This window comes from Heteronotia binoei, unplaced genomic scaffold, assembly GCF_032191835.1.
Source record: "Heteronotia binoei isolate CCM8104 ecotype False Entrance Well unplaced genomic scaffold, APGP_CSIRO_Hbin_v1 ptg000154l, whole genome shotgun sequence".
NCBI lineage: Eukaryota > Metazoa > Chordata > Lepidosauria > Squamata > Gekkonidae > Heteronotia > Heteronotia binoei.
Genome location: NW_026799997.1, coordinates 1100708 through 1118852, shown reverse-complemented (window position 1 = coordinate 1118852; position 18145 = coordinate 1100708). Strand labels below are relative to the sequence as shown.

General features: G+C 39.5%; 1 protein-coding gene across 5 annotated transcripts in view; it reads left to right on the top strand.

Moving 5' to 3' along the window:
• LOC132590530 (thrombospondin type-1 domain-containing protein 7A-like) overlaps positions 1 to 18145 on the top strand; it is a 190188-nt gene that overhangs the window by 80051 nt on the left and 91992 nt on the right. For all 5 annotated transcript variants that reach the window (XM_060263445.1, XM_060263448.1, XM_060263446.1 and 2 more), the window contains 4 exons: positions 1759 to 1993; positions 3293 to 3408; positions 7989 to 8121; positions 11898 to 12001. In XM_060263445.1, coding sequence (XP_060119428.1) covers positions 1759 to 1993; positions 3293 to 3408; positions 7989 to 8121; positions 11898 to 12001 — 588 coding nt within the window. The remainder of the gene's footprint in view (positions 1 to 1758; positions 1994 to 3292; positions 3409 to 7988; positions 8122 to 11897; positions 12002 to 18145) is intronic.

Here is an 18145-nt window from a genome sequence, read left to right as displayed (position 1 = left end):
CCATTATAAGCCTTGTCCATTTCTCTAACCACTGGCAAAATATGGATTTAGATCTTATGACTCCTTTCTTTTAAGACTTAGACTGATTTTGCACTACGGCTTGTTCTGGGTGGAGAGCCCTTTTGCCCCTGGCGCTTCTCTTGGTTTTCACACAAGCTGCCCCGGAGCTGCAAGCTGGCATGCTGCTTTTTCATGACAAGCAGAAACCACTTGTAAGAGGATCTCGCTTGCTGCGGAAAAGCAGTGGGCCAACTTGCATCTCCAGGGCAGCTTGTGCAAAAACGGAGAGAAGCGCCGGGAGCAAAAGGGCTCTCCACCTGGAACAAGCCTAGTGCAAAATCGGTCTTCCTTTGGTTGAAAAAGAGTTACTCCAATGAGAAACATCAGAAGAAAATCTTTTTCAATTGAAGAAACTCTGAATGCCATGTGCATGAACTACAGAATGGATTAATCAGTAACATTATCCACGAATCTCTTTCTTCTTTTGGAATAAAGACTTTTTAGTACTACTAACTCTTCCCCCTCTTGTTTTGATACTAAAACCTAATTATGAAGACTCCAGTTCCCTCATGGAAGAAACAAAATCAAAGCAGAGATTTTTGAGTCAAACTGATGGGACTATGAAATTCAGTAGCAACTCTAGTTTTCACTGATTTGCCTGCGTTCAAAAGGGACCCAGCTAGGTTTCTTCAAAAGAGGTTTCCTATGATCCTTAAAATAGAACCAGCTAGAAATGAAAATAGGGGGTATCTCCTGTTCTTGCTGGTTCAGTCACTGCATCTTAATATTTATTTGTGACCTGCTCTGATATCCGTGTGGACCTAAAAATAACTATTTAAAATTATATGATTATTTAGAACAGTCTCTAATGTCAGACAGGTTTTGAAAACCTACAACTATAATTTGTTTGTTATTCAATTTCCATGCTCATACCCATAGACAATAAAGATTGATATGCTTGTAATTACATTGGTTTAACACCAAAATGCAGTTTAATGCATTCCATTTATCATTGTTAAACCTCAACAAATCTCAGTTTCAACCCCAAGCCAGTTTCTTGTTATGTGCAGTTAAAATCAGAATGTTGAATGACATGCAGCTTGCTTGTTGTATGTCTTAGCCCTAGTTTTCAGTGAAGTGGTAAACCTTATCTGGTGTATGTCATGCCAAGATGCAGGTGGAAGCTCGTATGACTGACTGTGCCTCTAATAGTCCTTGCACATAGAAAATAAGCATGTCCAGAAGAAGACATCTGGTTTTTCTATAGGGAAGAACTATTTTGTATAGAAGAATGTGATTCATGTGAGTCCCCACTTGCTATTTGAAGATGTACTTTAGAGCTGTTTTGGTGTAGTGGTTAGGAGTGCGGACTCTAAACTGGAGAACTGGGTTTGATTCCCTGCTCCTCCACATGCAGCTGCTGGTGTGACCTTGGGTCAGTCACAAGTTCCCTCAGAGTTGTTCTTGAAACAGCAGTTCTTGAAAGAGCTCTCTCAATCCCACCTACCTCAAAGGGTGTCTGTTGTGGGGAGGGAAAGTGAAAGGAGATTGTAAAGTCGTTCTTAGACTCTGAGTGAAGGGCGCGGTATAAATCCAATCTCCTCTTCTACATAGGAAGAACTAAGTCTTGGTGCTCTGTATATTTTATTTTGCTAGTTTTTTTGAATGAAATGACACCTCTTGGGAATGAACAAGAAATTTGATTGTTAGTTGCAATAACTATAGCTACAATGTATTTCTCCCTGCTGCTGTTTCCAGGAGGACGTCAGTGCCCAAACATCAGCATGCTGCAGGAAACACGCAACTGCAATGAACATCCTTGTACAGTGTACCACTGGCAAACAGGACCTTGGGGCCAATGTATAGAGGATGTCTCTGTGTCAGCATTCAATTCTTCTGCCAGCTGGAATGGGGAAGCCACCTGTGCGGTTGGGATGCAAACAAGGAAAGTCATTTGTGTAAGGGTCAACGTGGGACAAGTAGGGCCCAAAAAGTAAGTATAATAGGCTTTCTGGTATCCAAAACATTGTTGTCCAAAATTCTTAAGTATTTGCATTTTATTATTTGTCTTCATGAAGCTTCCTTGGACCACAGCTGTACTGATATAAAAATGTTGCATTTCCAAATTTAGAATTGTTTTGCTCTTCTAATTGATGTAAATAGCTTAGAAGAATAAGGTAGCAAGCAATGATTTGGATAAGAGAGGTAGCACATGAAGCAAAAATAGAAAGACGTTCGTTGGTCTATGACCATCATGTTAATGTCACTTAATGAGTTTTTAAAAAGCAGATGTACATGAAAGTCTAAATGAGAACTATGTTTTAAACTCCCCTTAATAGAAAAGGATTACTGTGATATAACAAAATCAATATTATTGGCCTTACTTTCAAAGTAACAGACTTCATCTTATATTACTTGGGTTTAATTTAACCTTGAATAAGGTTACAAAGGAAGAAAATCAATAGCCTGGTTTGAAATACAGTAGCTAAGTTCAAACATATAAACAATTGGTGAAATTTGACATGGACTGCTTAAGTCACTGAGAGACCGCTAAGGGATGTACTTAACATTGCAGTGGAGATAGCAATTAAGAAGAGGAATCTACTACATAATGGCGATTTTGTTTGAATTCTTTTGTGAATCAATGATACATGGCAGAATTGCAGTTTACCACCTCCTGGTTCAGTCCCAGTTGTGGATTCCTCTCCCCAATTTGTATGCAAAATTGAAGGGTATTGTTGACCCTTCTGTGTAAAAACTTCTACCAAAAAAGTCCTATCTCATTGGCACAGTGAAGAATCAGTTTGCAGAGTTATGTGATCCTGTGGGTGACATGATAGATTTTTATATATTTTATTTATTTCCTTAGATTTATGTCTAAGGAAAGATAAGCGAACTCAGGGCAGGTCACAACAATAAACTACAAAATCTAAAACAATACAGAACTACATGGGAAGATAAAAATTCTTGTTACACTTTAGGGATTAATGTAAACTGGCCACAGTAGCCAGTGTATACCATTCAGCTTTTTAACCAACTTGAGTGGAGAAAGCCTCCTGTGATATGAAGACAACTAACCAAAAAAGCTAAAACATCTGTAGGGAGGACAGTGTGGAATTAGTAATCACAGCAGAAATTTTGTTGTTCAAACTTTCATTCTTCTGAACTCATGATTGAAATACCTCTGTCACCACATGGACAATGTAAGCACATCAGTATGTTTTTAAGTGGCTCCATTCAGCATGGCCTGTCTCTTAATTTGTGCTCCCTTTTGTGTTGTTGCTTGTTTTAGGTGTCCTGAAAGCCTTCGTCCTGAGACTGTTAGGCCTTGCTTGCTTCCCTGTAGAAAAGATTGCATTGTGACTCCTTACAGTGACTGGACACCATGCCCTGTATCATGTCAAGAAGGTACTACCTTGAGTGTTTATTCGTGTCATCTCTGAACTGTGACTAATGTTGCATGCCTTCAAGGTTTCAGCTTGGAGATTTCCGTGTGACTTTAGTCTGCTTAATGGTTTCTAGTTTGTTCCCATTAAGTCAATACAGTATAGTTTTTTTAATCACTTCTGTTTGGCAATTCTATAATCCCCATTAGGATTGTATTAATTGTTATTAAATATACTACAGAGGGGGCAAGGTGAGTTGGAGACCCTACTAAGAAAGATTATTGCGAGTATCTTTATTCTATTTGCTGTCTTGGCTTCGTTTTAAAATCCCTCAACTGTTGTCCCCTTGTCATTTGATAAGATGTAAGTGGTACCTTTGTGAGAAAATGAAGTATTAGTAGCTTGCATGGTATGAAAAGCAGAATGACCGGACATTCTATTTTATTGGGCTGAACTAATAGAAAAAGGAACTTTGTGCCTTTGAGAATGTATGCAGAATAAGGGAGTATAGCGGAAGCAATATGATGGTATAGAACATAGTTTAATATATCACATCCCTGATTCAGAAATGCACACGTACAAAACTACCAAAGACAAGTGGAATACAAAATCCTTTACAAACAAAGTTCTGGGATATAAATGAAAGATCCCATGCATTTAAGGAGACACTGCACAATATGGTCAGTGGGGATTTTTTGTTACATGATATTTAATTTATTTATATATGTATGTTATCTTTGCTTACCCAGCCTAAAGGCATAGATATGAAACAATATTCAATAATGAAACATAGATACCAATGTAAAATATATGAAAGCTTCATTTATTAAAATAATCTTGACCATTTAAAAAACCCCAAAGCACCCCAGACACTTGACAAAACCACTGATAATCCATATAACAATGTGGCAGCAACTTCTCCAAAATATTTTCTTTTCTTTTTTTCACTGCATTCAGATGCTGTTGTCATGTATTTCTTCCCAGGATTTTATGTTATTTTTTGGGGGGGGGGGGTACCCAATGTTAAGGAATGTGGCAAAATAGCAAAAGGTAGATGCTTCACAGTAAAAAGGTTTAGTGAACACAGTGAAGCAGCTAGACAGAAAGCGGGTGGTGGTAGGGAGGAGAGTCTGATAATATTTAGCCAAAAGTGTGAAGGAGGGAGCTTAACTTGCCTAAGATTTCTCCATTCTTTTCTGGACTATTTATTGTAGCTTGCTAATAGTGAGTGATAAAGCTGCAGTACTGCAATCTGAGCTCCCTGCTCATGACCTGAGTTCGATCCCAGCGGAAGCTGGGTTCAGGTAGCCGGCTCGAGGTTGACTCAGCCTTCCATCCTTCCGAGGTCGGTAAAATGAGTACCCAGCTTGCTGGGGGGAAAGTGTAGATGACTGGGGAAGGAAATGGCAAATCATCCCATAAAAAGTCTGCCGTGAAAATGTTGTGAAAGCAATGTCACCTCAGAGTCAGAAACGACTGGTGCTTGCAGAGGGGACTACCTTTTTTACCTTTATGTACATAATAGTCCTTTCTACACTAATCCTGGTTCAACCCTGCCCAAGACTGACATTCTTCATTACAAGGTAAATGAACTTAAGAACATATATCAATAAGCAATATTAATTATTTAATATACTACACTTGAGTTCACCCCTGTTTTTATCTTGAGGTTTTTTTAATTTCTACATTACACTGAGTTCACCGCAGTTTTGCCCCATGATTGTCCCAGGATATATACATGCTGTTTTGCCCAGGGTTTTCCTGCAAGTTAAATGAATGTGAGTTGGACTCAGAGAAAACCCAGGTGGAGGTCGAAGTGTAGAAAGGGCCAATGAATCTGTGTTAGCCCAAGGAATGTTGGGAAAGTATCTGGATATTCTCCTTGGAGATGGAGGCAAGCAGAAAATTGTCTGAGGTTTATGAACAAACTGTGGCCAGTTAAATTTTATCTGGCAGACTAAGCAGGATTTGTATAATAAGCTGTGTTTATCATGACATCTCAATGTAGACAATGCATTAACTGTTTCATTTTGTTGATCTCTTTTGCCCTACGGTGTTTTGGAGTGGAGATATTAGCCATCCAATGGATGGATAGGCATGAGTTCCTTACTTTTTGTAATGTCATTCTTTATAACATTAAAAGGGATGTTGTACAAATATCTTTAAATGCTACCTTTAATCAATTTTTCCTTTGAGTTCAATGGGCATTCATATCTTAAATTATTTGTAGATGGGAGAGCCCCCTTGAAATAAACATGGTTGTTGTTGTGATACTGCAATCCTTGGAAAACTCTATTTTAGGGATATCATCCCAGAGATGCAGATAGTTGATGCCCCCTTAAAAGCAATAAATTGCTGAGAGTTGTTTTTCTTACATTGGGTCAAGCTGGTTGCTGTTCTTTTACCTATTTCCTTGGAAAGAGGGAATCAAGGGGGAATGAAATTCTGAAAAACAAACACTCATGCATGTAATGTTAAGTATCTTATTTAAGCACATACTGCCAGATGTTTAATGCTACTGCTTTCTGTACTAGTTACACATCATACATACTGTTTGATTTTCTCTTGTGCTGTAATTATAAGTACAAGGGAAGAAATGACTGAATATTTCCTAGATATTTCTGCCTTATTCCTTTCTTCTTCTAATCTTAGCAGAAAGCATTCTTCTTAATATGCATCGTCATAACAGCAGCCAGTAACATAATTCCATGCTCACGTGTCCTAATCCCTCTGTGGTATATGGTGATTACTCATTGCCACCTATTGTCAAAAGGCATGGAATTGTCGTACTGAATAGTTCACAGTTAATACTCTATCTTGTAAAAATGAGACACATACAAAGTCACAATTGCAGCCCTTCTGGTTAGTGATTAGAGTATCTAATCTAACTAATAAAGGATTAGACAGATTAAACTTGTAACCTTTTTGAGAAACTAAAGAGCATGTGGAGCCTGGATGGCTTGCTGTGGAGCATGAAAGGTTTAATGCGAGGGCAGGAAAAAACTGGGCATGCTTATTTTAACATGGCAAATGCAATGAAATATATACAGTATGGGAACATTAGAGGTATCTGTAAAGGGTTTCTGGTGCTCTCCATTAACAACATAATGCCATCTCTTTAAAAAAAATGTTTTAGGGATATCTTTATGTAGAAATTTGGCTCACATGTAAGAACATGTAGAAATTGCAGGAATGGTAAACCATATCATTGTGACTGACAGTTCTGCAAAATGAACTTAAGAACATATATCAATAAGCAATATTAATTATTTAATACTGGCCCATACTTGGCAGGAGAAGCCCTAAGGTAGTTTTATATCTTTAAACAAAACAGTCCCTTTTGCTAACAACTGCTTTTGCGCGTTCTAGAAGAATTGAATCCAAGGACTCCCCTAACAATCCAGATACTAACCCTATTTAAACTTTGCATGGCCACCTTGGCGTGAAATAGTTTGATGGTGGCTGGGATATACTGAGCACCAGATGAATAAAATAAACGACAGATAATATCTGATGTTGCCATATCAATCTTGGCTATGTCACATTCAGTTTGAGTAAGAACAAGGAAGATCTGATATCTTTTGCTAGACCAAATTCTTTTAACTTACATGTGAGCAGGCTTTTAAGGCTTACAGAGTATTTCCTTGAGCAATAGAAAACTTGATAAGATCAATATTTTTACTGATAAAAGCTATTATATTGCTCTCTTTTAAAAATAGTAACATATGTTCAGTGATATTACACTAAAGATGATCTAATTCCTTGGGGCACAATTCAGAACTCTTCTAACCAAGCTGTTTTCCTGAAGAAGCTGGAAAATAGATTCCGCCTCCCAAGTCAAAATCCAGTCCAGTTTAGATCCTATTGCCCTCCCAACCCTTGAGAGCTTGACAAGATCAGAATTGTGCCCCACCCCCCACTTCCATGAGCCTTCATCCTCCTATCTCAGTCCCTCGGTCTTGGTGCCTTGCTCTAACAAAGGTGGTGAGAGAAATCCCTTTCATTTTCTTCCTCCCTAGCAGTTGGGATTTTACCTTAGTAGTGTGCCAGGCCCCAGGGAGGGAGGGAGAAGGCAAGAGAGACTTCTTTTGCATGCTCTACCATTGCAGCAGGCAGGCAGTGAGCGGGTGGAAGGGAGGAAGTTCTCCAATTTAGAGCTCATTCTGAGTCAAAAAAAGAACTCGGGGGAGTCCATAATGCCAATGTCAGATTAGAGGCAAGCATTGTGAGTTTCAAGGTTTGTGTTAGGAACCCAGGTATTAGAAAATTCATTAACATCACTGTGCTCTTGTCCTCTACAAGAATATTTTAATGTGAAATCCATAGATTCTTCATTATCCATTAGATGTATGAATGTAGTACATATAGTTTCTATAAGATGTGTGATACCAGCTTTTAAAACCATGTTTTATGTTAGAGTAATTTGTATTCTTGTACATTTTTAGATAAGGGTTAAAAAAAACCCCTCCCTTGTTTTGAAAGCAACAAATGTAACTTTTACATGTATGTCTTTTCTACTGATAATTACTTTGATCTCATTATGAAGGTCCAACTTCTAGAAACATTTTAGAAAGTAAAATTTTTGTTGTTGTTCATTTGCAGGGGCTACTACAGTAACAAAACAGTCTCGGCATCGTGTCAGCTTGCAGCTCCCTGCAAATGGTGGCCGTGATTGCCCAGATACTTTGTATGAAGAAAGGGACTGTGAACCTCCCCCTGTCTGCAGTTTTTACAGGTGACAGTTGATGGACAGTAGAGTTTTGAGAAAAGGTTGTTTGGCTTAATACATATTGCCTGATGAAGGAAGGGGGGCTTAGTCTCCTTGTCTGGGAAGCCACCTTGAGCATGGGGTAAATCAGGATGTACACATTTTGAAAGGAAGAAAGAAGTAAAGGAACAAAATAGCTCTATGAGCCCTGAAGCATCAATGCCTCCTCATAATGGGATGTGGCCTGAATTTCACAGGCAATTAGTCATCTCAGTTTAGTGATACAAAAATGGCTTGTTCAAACAGTAACATGCTATTACTGCTTTCAAATGTCATGATTACCTCATGGCCAGAAATTGGTGAATTGACCTCACTGTGTCCAATAACATCATTCACAGAACAATGATGGCAGTAAGTGAGACAGTTTTTTAATCTAGTATTCATATGTCAATGGCCAAACTTCAGGAACAGTGTTCAATTTGGGAGGCAAGAAAGAGTGAGCATTTTAGAAATACATTGCAGGTGTTGTTTGTGATTCCCATTGTAGTAGAAAGATGGGTAGATAGACCCAAGAGTGCTGTTATCTTGTGCGTTTGCCATAGAGAGAATAATAATGGAATAGTGATGATGATGTACAACAGATGGCAGACAAAAAGAATATCTACAAAGTGCTTCCTTTGAGGATTGGCTGTGCTTGCCTGCTGCATCCTGCATTAAGGCAACCCACATATCTGTGGTCCTTTCATATTCAGGAGCACACGGTCTGCATCACTTATGGAAGTGATAGCAAGGCCAGTGTACGCTGCACTGTCTGACCAATTGATAGCAAGATATTGGCACAAGGTATCCCCAAGCACATAATCAGGATTTAATACAAGAGTTCCTCGAGAGTAGTGAATATCCCAATCAGATGTTTGCATTATGTATTTATTTATTTAGACTATTTCTATACCGCCTTGTCTCCTTAGGCTGTTTGCTTCATTTATTGTCCACCTTTCTCTTCAGAGACTCAAGGCAGATTACAAGATTTTTTAAAAAACCGTAAAACTAAAACAATACAATAAAAACTATCTAGAAAAATTCAAAGACATTAAAAATACAACACTATTCTTACAACAGTATTCCCCTCAGAGCACCTCCATTTTACACATTCTATGGAATAATAATAGTGTTGGATTTTTTCACACCTTGTTAGGCAGCCACTCCACCATATGGAGATCACAACTGAGAATGCTCAGGTACAGAAAGTTGTTGATTTAACACATTTGTTGATTGACACCTTCAAAAGGTCTTGCTCAAATGAGTCAGGTTGTCACTATCCAGTTTTCTGGTAGTTGATATTTTTTTAATGGTCTACATCAGAAAAAATACCTACATCTCTCCATCCCCCCTGAAATGTCCTTTCTATTCATTTTCTTGCCAGCCCAATAACTAATTGATAGCTTTTGGAGGATTTAATACTAAGCATTGCTAAATATACATATATACACACACACACAACACATATATGCACGCAGTCCTCTTACCTTGGAGATTCTGACAGATTGCTTAATAGAGCCTTTGTCTTGGTCTCATACTCTTTCCTGCTGATCTTCTGCTCAGTTTTACACGTGCTGCCGGGGGCGGGGAGGGTGGGGCACTGTGACTTGCCTCGCCTTGTTCCCAAGTTCCCTCCACCACTTAAGAATTCTGGTTCTCAGAGAATCCTGAAGCTGTGGAGGGAACTTGGGAAAAAGGCAGGGCAAATCACAGCCGTGTGGCACCATGTGCGAAATCAGATGGAAGAGCCGCAGGGAAAAGCAACATGGAATCACAACAAAGATTAGTGAGGAATCAGTCCTTGTTCAAGGTGCAACTGGACTCCAACCTTATTCCTTTTAAAAGTGTAATCCTAAACAGAGTGATGCCCTAAGTCCACTCAAGTCAGTGAGTTTTGAAGGGTAGAGTACTGTTTATGATTGCTATACAAATGTGAAAAATCATGTGAAAGGTTTTTTCCTCATTATTGTTCCTAAGGTATGTTTACTCCTCTCTCTCAAACACTGTAGTTTATTTTAGTAGTAAAATACTTTGTTTCATTAAATGCATGCAGATATACCAGAATGAACAATATTCGTTTGTTTTTCATGGTGCTGGGAGGGCAAATTGCACAGAAGAAAATTTACAGCTAAGGTTACTACTTGTGCAAATTACTCTTGAGAGGGTGCATTTTCATATGTATCCCTTAATTGCAATGTTGACTTGTCCTGATTTGTTCAGCATTTCTTGCCTATTTGGACGTGGGATTTGAGATATTTTTAAAATTGACTAGTGGACAGATTTTCTAGGTTTGGTTGGGTTTGTTTGTTTGGGGAAGAGGAAGGGGTCGGGTAAAATCTAATAGGTCTGTCTGCTTTCATTGCTGGTCTGGCAGACTGCATGAAGCATAAGCATATATCAACTCTTACTTTGGAATGAGCAACTATTATTTCAGAGAGAAGATTTATAGAGCTTTTTCTCATTTAGACCATTAGTGCTATTTGATGAGACCACCAAAATATAGCAGCTACCCATATTCCCCCCACCCCCAATTCAAATATTTGGGATTACTGACAGAGCAAGGAAGAAAATGGAAATGATGCTGTTTTATACCATGAAATGCAATATAGACTTATGCGAATTGAATGAAAAGTTATTTTGTATGGATGAATACTCTGTAGAAATTTTCAAATAGATTTAAAAAGTGGAGACTTGGAAAGATACTATCTTTTTTTAAGCTGTTGTTCAAAACATTGTGTATGGTTATGAATAGTCCCCTGTGTGAAAATGTTTATTTATAAGAGGCAACCATTGGTGTATAAATATGTATATCAAAAGCAGTAGATAATTGAATGCAATAGGAATCTGAATAATTCCGTAAGCTTTTACTGAAGTTATTTATTCAAGTGTTGATCTTATGCAGGCTCCCACCAATTTGTTATTCCTTTGAATTGGCATTAAATTTACTTTGTTCTGGACCTGCATTTCCCAAATTCAATCTGCTGAAGAACTTTTTTGAAGCAGTAATTAAAACAACTTCCACAGAGAACTACAGCAGAAGGACTCTTTTGCTCAAAGCAACGTTAAACATAAATTTTGCATGATGCTAGTGGGCATGAAATTTTGAAATGGGCTACAATAGAATTATTATTAATTATGGTGGGTTGGATTGAATTACTTCTTTTCTCCAGGCTGGGACTCCTTTCTGCTTAGTCATTCTTCAACAGGAAAAATATTTCCCCCCAATAGAAGAAAACTATCAGAGGAAGTATTTCTCTATCATAGGAAGATTTAGTGGAAGGGAGTAATTGGATCTAATTTTTTAAAAACAGATAATTTATATGTCTGTAAGAGTATGCAATCAATGATGAAAAGACTTGGTCCCTCTCCCAGGATTCTAGTGTAGTTTTCACTGATGTGGTTAGCCAGGGCTCTTCATAAAATTATTTTTTTTATCTGCCTTCCATCTGTAGGAATTTTTTTTTTCATGGAGGAACACTCAGTCATGTGAGGCCTTACCTATATTCTGAAGGGATACAGTCCAGATACATATTTTACCCATCTGTGTGAGCACTAGCCTATAGAGTTGTTTCAACACTGAGTATGCTGTGTTTCTTCAAATACATAGATTATCAGTAACTAAAACATGAATATTAATCACAAATTCTACAAGAAAATAGTCAGTTGGGTAGAATGAGAACAGATTAATTATCTTAATATTGTTTAATTTGTGCATGTGCAAAATAAATTTTGACAAATGTGATATGATCATTTTCCTATTAAAGGTGGAAGACACACAAATGGCGCAGGTGTCAACTCGTTCCCTGGTATGTTCGTCAAGATAGTCCAGGTGCTCAGGAAACGTGTGGTCCTGGTCTACAAGCTAGAGGTTAGAATGATTTGTAACTGTTATTGTTATTTATGCTAGGAATCAATCTTGCACAGGGCATTACTGTGACCTGCCACGTCATGAGGTTTTCTTTCTCAATTATAAATGCTATACAGTTATAGTTTGTGGTTGGCAACGAAAGGTATTAAATCATGGCACTTCAGTCACATGGAGATCTAAGCATACATTTTGTTTATAGAGTTGGAACTGTGCACATAATGTAGCTTTGAAAACAGCCTGTATGAGAATTGTTTTAAAAGAGAATTGGGACATGTACAGATAGGAGGTATTTCTCTAAACATCTTGGGCACCTTCCTGCCCCAGGTTGCAGAAATATATTAAAAACATATATATTTTTAAAATAATGTTTTTACCAAAATATTGAGATCTCATGACTCTACATCACAAGATCACAGCTGCCATTTTTGAAAAGGGAGGAGCAACATCTTGTCCCGTGGCTGAGTCAGGCAGGCAGGAAGAAGGTGGCTGGCTGTGCAACAAGGAGCTGCCTCCACCAGCAACCAGCATGGGAGTCAAGTGAGCAGCAGGGTGGGTAAGGAGGACAGGGAGTTAATGCCACACCCTTCTGCCACTGCCCTCCTCCACCACTGCAGAGGGGAGGGGAAGAGTGGGAGCTACTGCTCACTCCTCCCTGTGAGATGGGAGTGGCAGCATTTCAAGCAGATGAGGGGAGGAGGAGTCACTACTACTGCTCCCCACCTCTGCAGCAGCCATGTGAGCCAGCCAAGTGGAGATGGCAGCACAGTGGCCAGCTTAGCAAGCAAGTGAATGGAGGGAGGATGGGTTTCCCCACAGGTCCCTCACTTGTTTCTTCTAATATCAAACATCATGGCCTATTGGTAAGGCAGTGAAGTGGTGTCATCTGCAAATAAATATGAACGCCTGCTTACTTAACTAAGCCTTTTCTACCAGGTGCTTTGATTTGCCTTATGAGAAGCTTTAACAGTGCATTCCCATACACTGCACTTCTGTCAAAGAGACAGAACATTTTTCTCCAGGCCTGTTGGCAACCCTAAGCATAGCCTAAAAGGCTTTTCATAATAAGTCATATTATAGCAGTGATTCTCAAATTTTGGCACATTTCTGAAAGTGAATTACAAGTGCTTTTGAGTGTTGCTACAAGGATGTTAGCAATAGTGGCGAATGTTGTAACATAAGAGAAAAGCATCACAAAAATTGCTCATGGAAGTTCAGTGGGTCAAGCTTCAGAATCAAGAGCATATTTTTAGGAGGGCATTTCTATGAACAAGTATTGCTGTAGTTTTTAATGTTTGTGGAAAGTCTGTAAATTATTTTTATTGTATTTATTGGTAGCTTTTGGTGTTTCAATCTGCCAGGAGTCTCTGTGAGGAAGATGTAAATAAATTAAATAATCTTATGTGGTTTATATCTTAAAACATTTGGAAGTGGTGCCATTGTGAAACTAGTACAATTTTTCATCTTAGAAAACAATCCTATTGCACCTTCTTGATAAGATTTCACTCTGACTATAGTTACTGTGTCAAATGCTTGAGTTTTGAGAGGGAGCATGGCTCAGTGGTAGAGCATCTGCTTGGCATGCAGAAAGTCCCAGGTCCATTCCCTGGCATCTCCAGTTTAAAGACCTCTGCCAAAGACTCTGGAGAGCTGATGCCAGTCTGAATAAATAATACTGACCTTAATGGACCCGTGGTTTGATTCAGTATAAGACAACTTCATGTGTGTGTTGGATAGTGATGCTCAGTTTTTCAGAACTTTCCTTTTTGGCATTTAAGTAATGCTAATATTATGTCTTAAGCAACCCCTTAACAGAACTCTCTGCTACTGAACACATTTATGATGTGTTTTCTGTTGATAGCCTCTATCCCAGCACTCTACTAAGAAAAATCAAGACCCTTTTTCTGACTATACTGACTCTTCCTCCAACCCAACAACTACTTAAGTTGGAGGAAGGCTTTGTAGGCTAGAGGAACTTCTAGCAGGGAACCACACAGTATGTAAATATTACTAGAGTCTTCATGATAAATATTATACAGATTGAAGGCCCAGATTGCAGCCACTGCCAAGTCAGCCTTTTTCCATCTAAGGCGGACAAAGCAGTTGGCTCCCTTCCTAGAGCGCCAAGATCTGGCAATGGTGCTTCATGCAACGGTCACCTCGAGACTGGATTACTGTAATGCCCTCTACATAGGGCTGCCTCTGTACCGAACCCGGAAGCTGCAGCTGGTGCAGAACGCAGCAGCTAGACTGTTGTTGGGGCTTCCTAAATGGGAGCACATACAGCCTGGGCTGCGCGAACTGAACTGGCTGCCAGTTATATACCGGGTTCGTTACAAAGTGCTGGTCATCACCTTTAAAGCCCTATATGGTCGAGGACCTGTCTACCTTAGGGACCGTCTCTCCCCATATGAACCCCAGAGAGCACTGAGGTCAGCTGGGAAAAACTTGTTGACTATTCCCGGACCGAGAGAGGTGAAGCTGCAAAGTACCCGCAATCGGGCCTTCTCCTCTATAGCCCTGAGCCTATGGAACCAACTTCCAGAGGAACTGCAGGCCCTGCGGGACCTTGAACAGATCCGCAGGGCCTGCAAGACCTTCCTCTTCCGACTGGCTTTCGCTGATGAAAATGGAATTTGCTAAGGAAACCGCCATCAAAAAAGCAAAATAGTACTAGCACTTTTACTAATTTAACTTAATTAATTTTAAAACTTAAGCAGAATTTTTAATTAAAATGTTTATGATGTTCAAACGTAATTTTATCTATTTCTGTGTAACTAAACCTGAATTATGTTGTTAGCCGCCCTAAGCCTGCTCCGGCGGGGAGGGCGGGATACAAATAAAATTTTGTTGTTGTTGTTGTTACAGTAACAGGAGGACCCATATGGACTTGTATGTGTGGGAGGGTGTCTCATTTTCCCCTCCCCTGCTATTTCTTGCCTCATGCGGTGGTATTGGTACTGGCCCAGAGTACCTTTTGGAAGGCCCCAAGACCTCTGTCTTCCAGGAAGTGTCTGCCAAGGCAGGGCTTAGGGATAGGTTTCCTCCTCTTCCTGTGGTGAGGACTCATCTTCCCATGCTACACCAGGATGATTCTGTGACCACCCACCAGCCAACCTACCTTTACCTGCCCTCCTGTTTCAGCTTTCACTGTTCCCCCTGCAATCCAAAAAAACTGTGGCGCTGTTGAGCTGAGCTTCATGCTGGGCCCAGTTGCACATTGGGGAATGCACAAGGGCCTGGACAGGGCACCTCTCTTTCACCTTTATCCCTCTCCCCACATGATTTCCTCTTTATCTCCTGACAGTCCCCACATTGTCACCTTTCCATTCTTCTCTCCTTCCCACCAACCTACCTTTCATTGCCTCCCATGTTCATCAATATTATTTATTTATTTATTTCACTTATCTCCCACTTTTCTTCACAGTGGAGACCCAAAGAAGTATATGTCATTCTCCTATCCTGCATTTTAATCCTCACAGCAACTTTGTGAAGTAGGTTAGGATGAGACTATGACTGGCCCACGGTTATCCAGTGAGCACTGCAGCAGAGTGAGGATTCAGACCTAGCTCCTAGTCTGAAACTCCAACCATTACACAACACGGGCTTTCATGGGGTGACTGTTGTTGAACAGTAAAAACAGCTAAACCTGAGTGAGTCATGCAAGTCTGGAATTTGGGGGGTGGGATAGCAGATTGCTTGATGCTTGCAGGATGGGCCTGGCCTCAATGAGTGTTCCCTCAAAGGCCAAAAAAAGCTGAAGAAAGAGCCCTGCCCTTGCCCTGCCTTTACAGAAGCCATGGCTTTGAAGGCTGGCGGTACTATTGTGGTAGCCTAGCAACCCCACAACAGCCTCAGAGAGGGATTTCATTTCTTAAATTTACAGATGCTTTTTTATTATTTTGTGGTTTTAATTCCCCATGTATTTTTTAAATTAAGATTTCAGATTTTTCTGCAAACCTCAGGCTTTCCTCCCATATCTGTAGAAATATCTTCCTTGTCTGTTCATGGTTCCAGTTTCTGGGTTTAAATGTTCATAGGTTTGGCCATGTTCAGAATTAGGTGTATTGATTTGTTATTGAATTGCATAACAAACACACAATTTTCTGCTCTGGACTTTATAGTTATCTACCTAGTCACTAGAAGGTACATTCCTGTGTATATAGTATGACACGTATTATGGCCACTTGAGGCTACCCCTGGTTTTGGAACTTTGAGTTTCTCTTCAGTAGATCATGTATATCTAGTCTTTGTCATGGTGTTTAGTACTGGAAAGTTCTTGAGTGCTACTGCTCATTAAATTAGGTTTTGAAGTTATTCCAGAAATGCCTTTTCTAGGTCACTGTTGCCATCAAGCAACAATAACACTCTTTTAGCATCACAGTACTGATTTTGTTAGCAAAAATGGGATACATAATAGGATGAGTATGCATGACACATGCATATTTATTGGCCATCTGTCTTTTTTTTCAGTGTTGCTCGTTATCATAGTCCTTTTGGAAACCAACAGAAGCCGGTAAAATATATGTGGAGGAGGCTGCCCTAGTCAATTCATAGACATAATTAGAACACATTCATGCCTTGTTTTTCTAATTAAAGATTAATGTATTTGCATTTTTCAACTTTTTTATCACTTAGCTTGTGTGACTGCAAAACTGCCTGTGTGAATTAGAAAATTAGCATGATTCATCCTCCAAGACAACTCTGATTCTAACTGTCCTGTATAATGGAGTTTTTATTGCAAATCATGTTGTGTAAATGAACATGTCACCACTTTAGACTGAAGCAAAATGAAGTTAATATCTCTTCATGTTGTCAACCAGGGCATTTTTCTTTAATATTTTTCTCATTAGTTGTTTATATAAAATATTCCTACAAATCGTAAAGAACAGGCATTTTACCATTGGAAAACAGTAGTCCTTTTCACACGTGTTGGGAGGGTGGTAAAGTTCATGTAGATTTTATTTTTTAATTAGCAAAATATATACCCTATCTTTCTGCCTTTATTGTGGCCACCAAGGTCACATTGAGGTGGCTTACAGGTAAAATAAGCATTATAAAAACCATTAAAACAAAACAAAAATAATCAACAGAACAATTAAAAATAAAGCTAAAATACACATGGTGGTAGTGGAAAGTGCCATCAAGTTACAGCTGATTTATGACAATCCCCTAGTGTTTTCTTAAGAGACATTCAAAGGTGGTTTGCCATTGCCTACCTCCATGTCACAATCCTGGTATTCCTTGGAGGTCACCCATCCAAATGTTAGCTAGGGCTGACCTGTTTGGCTTCCAGGATCTGACAAGTTCAGTCTAGCCTGGTCTTTCCAGGTGAGGGCAAAAAACAAACATACAAGATCATTATAAATCTTAAATAAATAAAAAAAATAAAAAACAGTGATTAAAACATAGGCCAGAAAGAAGGGATAACTGAGGAAATCCAAGATGAAACAAAAAAGTACCCATGGACAGAAGACTGCAAAAGAAGGGGACAGATGAGTCTACCTGGGGAAAGAGCTTTAGATAGGGTTGCCAGCCTCCAGGTGGAGTCTGGAGATCTCCTGCTTTTACAACTGATCTCCAGCTGGCAAAGGTCAGATCCCCTGGAGAAAATGGCTGCTTTGGAGGGTGGACTCTATGGCATTGTACCATGCTGAGACCTCTCCCCTCCCCAAAATGAGCCCTCTTCTGGATTAACCCCCAAAGTCCCTATGTATTTTCCAGCACAGACCTGGCAACCCTGGTTCCAGAATTTAGATCATCTTATTTCATGTGGTCTCCATGTTGTCTGAAAGGGCAATGCGCAGATTTTCAGCATCAGTACATACAAACCAGCCAGCCAGCTGAGTGAGCAGACACACAGTGCTAGGACCAGCACCAGAATGTTACCCAGGTTGCCTTAGGGCTAATGAGCAATGTGTGTCTAGAAAGGAAAAGCAAAGCAAATGCAAGGGTAGAGGGAATGGGCAAAGCTGGAATGTTGACTTATCTGTATCATACTTAGATTAAAAAAAGGAAGAGGAACAAAGACTCCATTGGGAAGCACACCCTAGAATGATCATGTCAGTAGGGGATGGTATAGCAACTGTGCATACTGGAAGCATGTTCTCAACACCTGCATTTGACAGACTCATAATATGCAAAGTT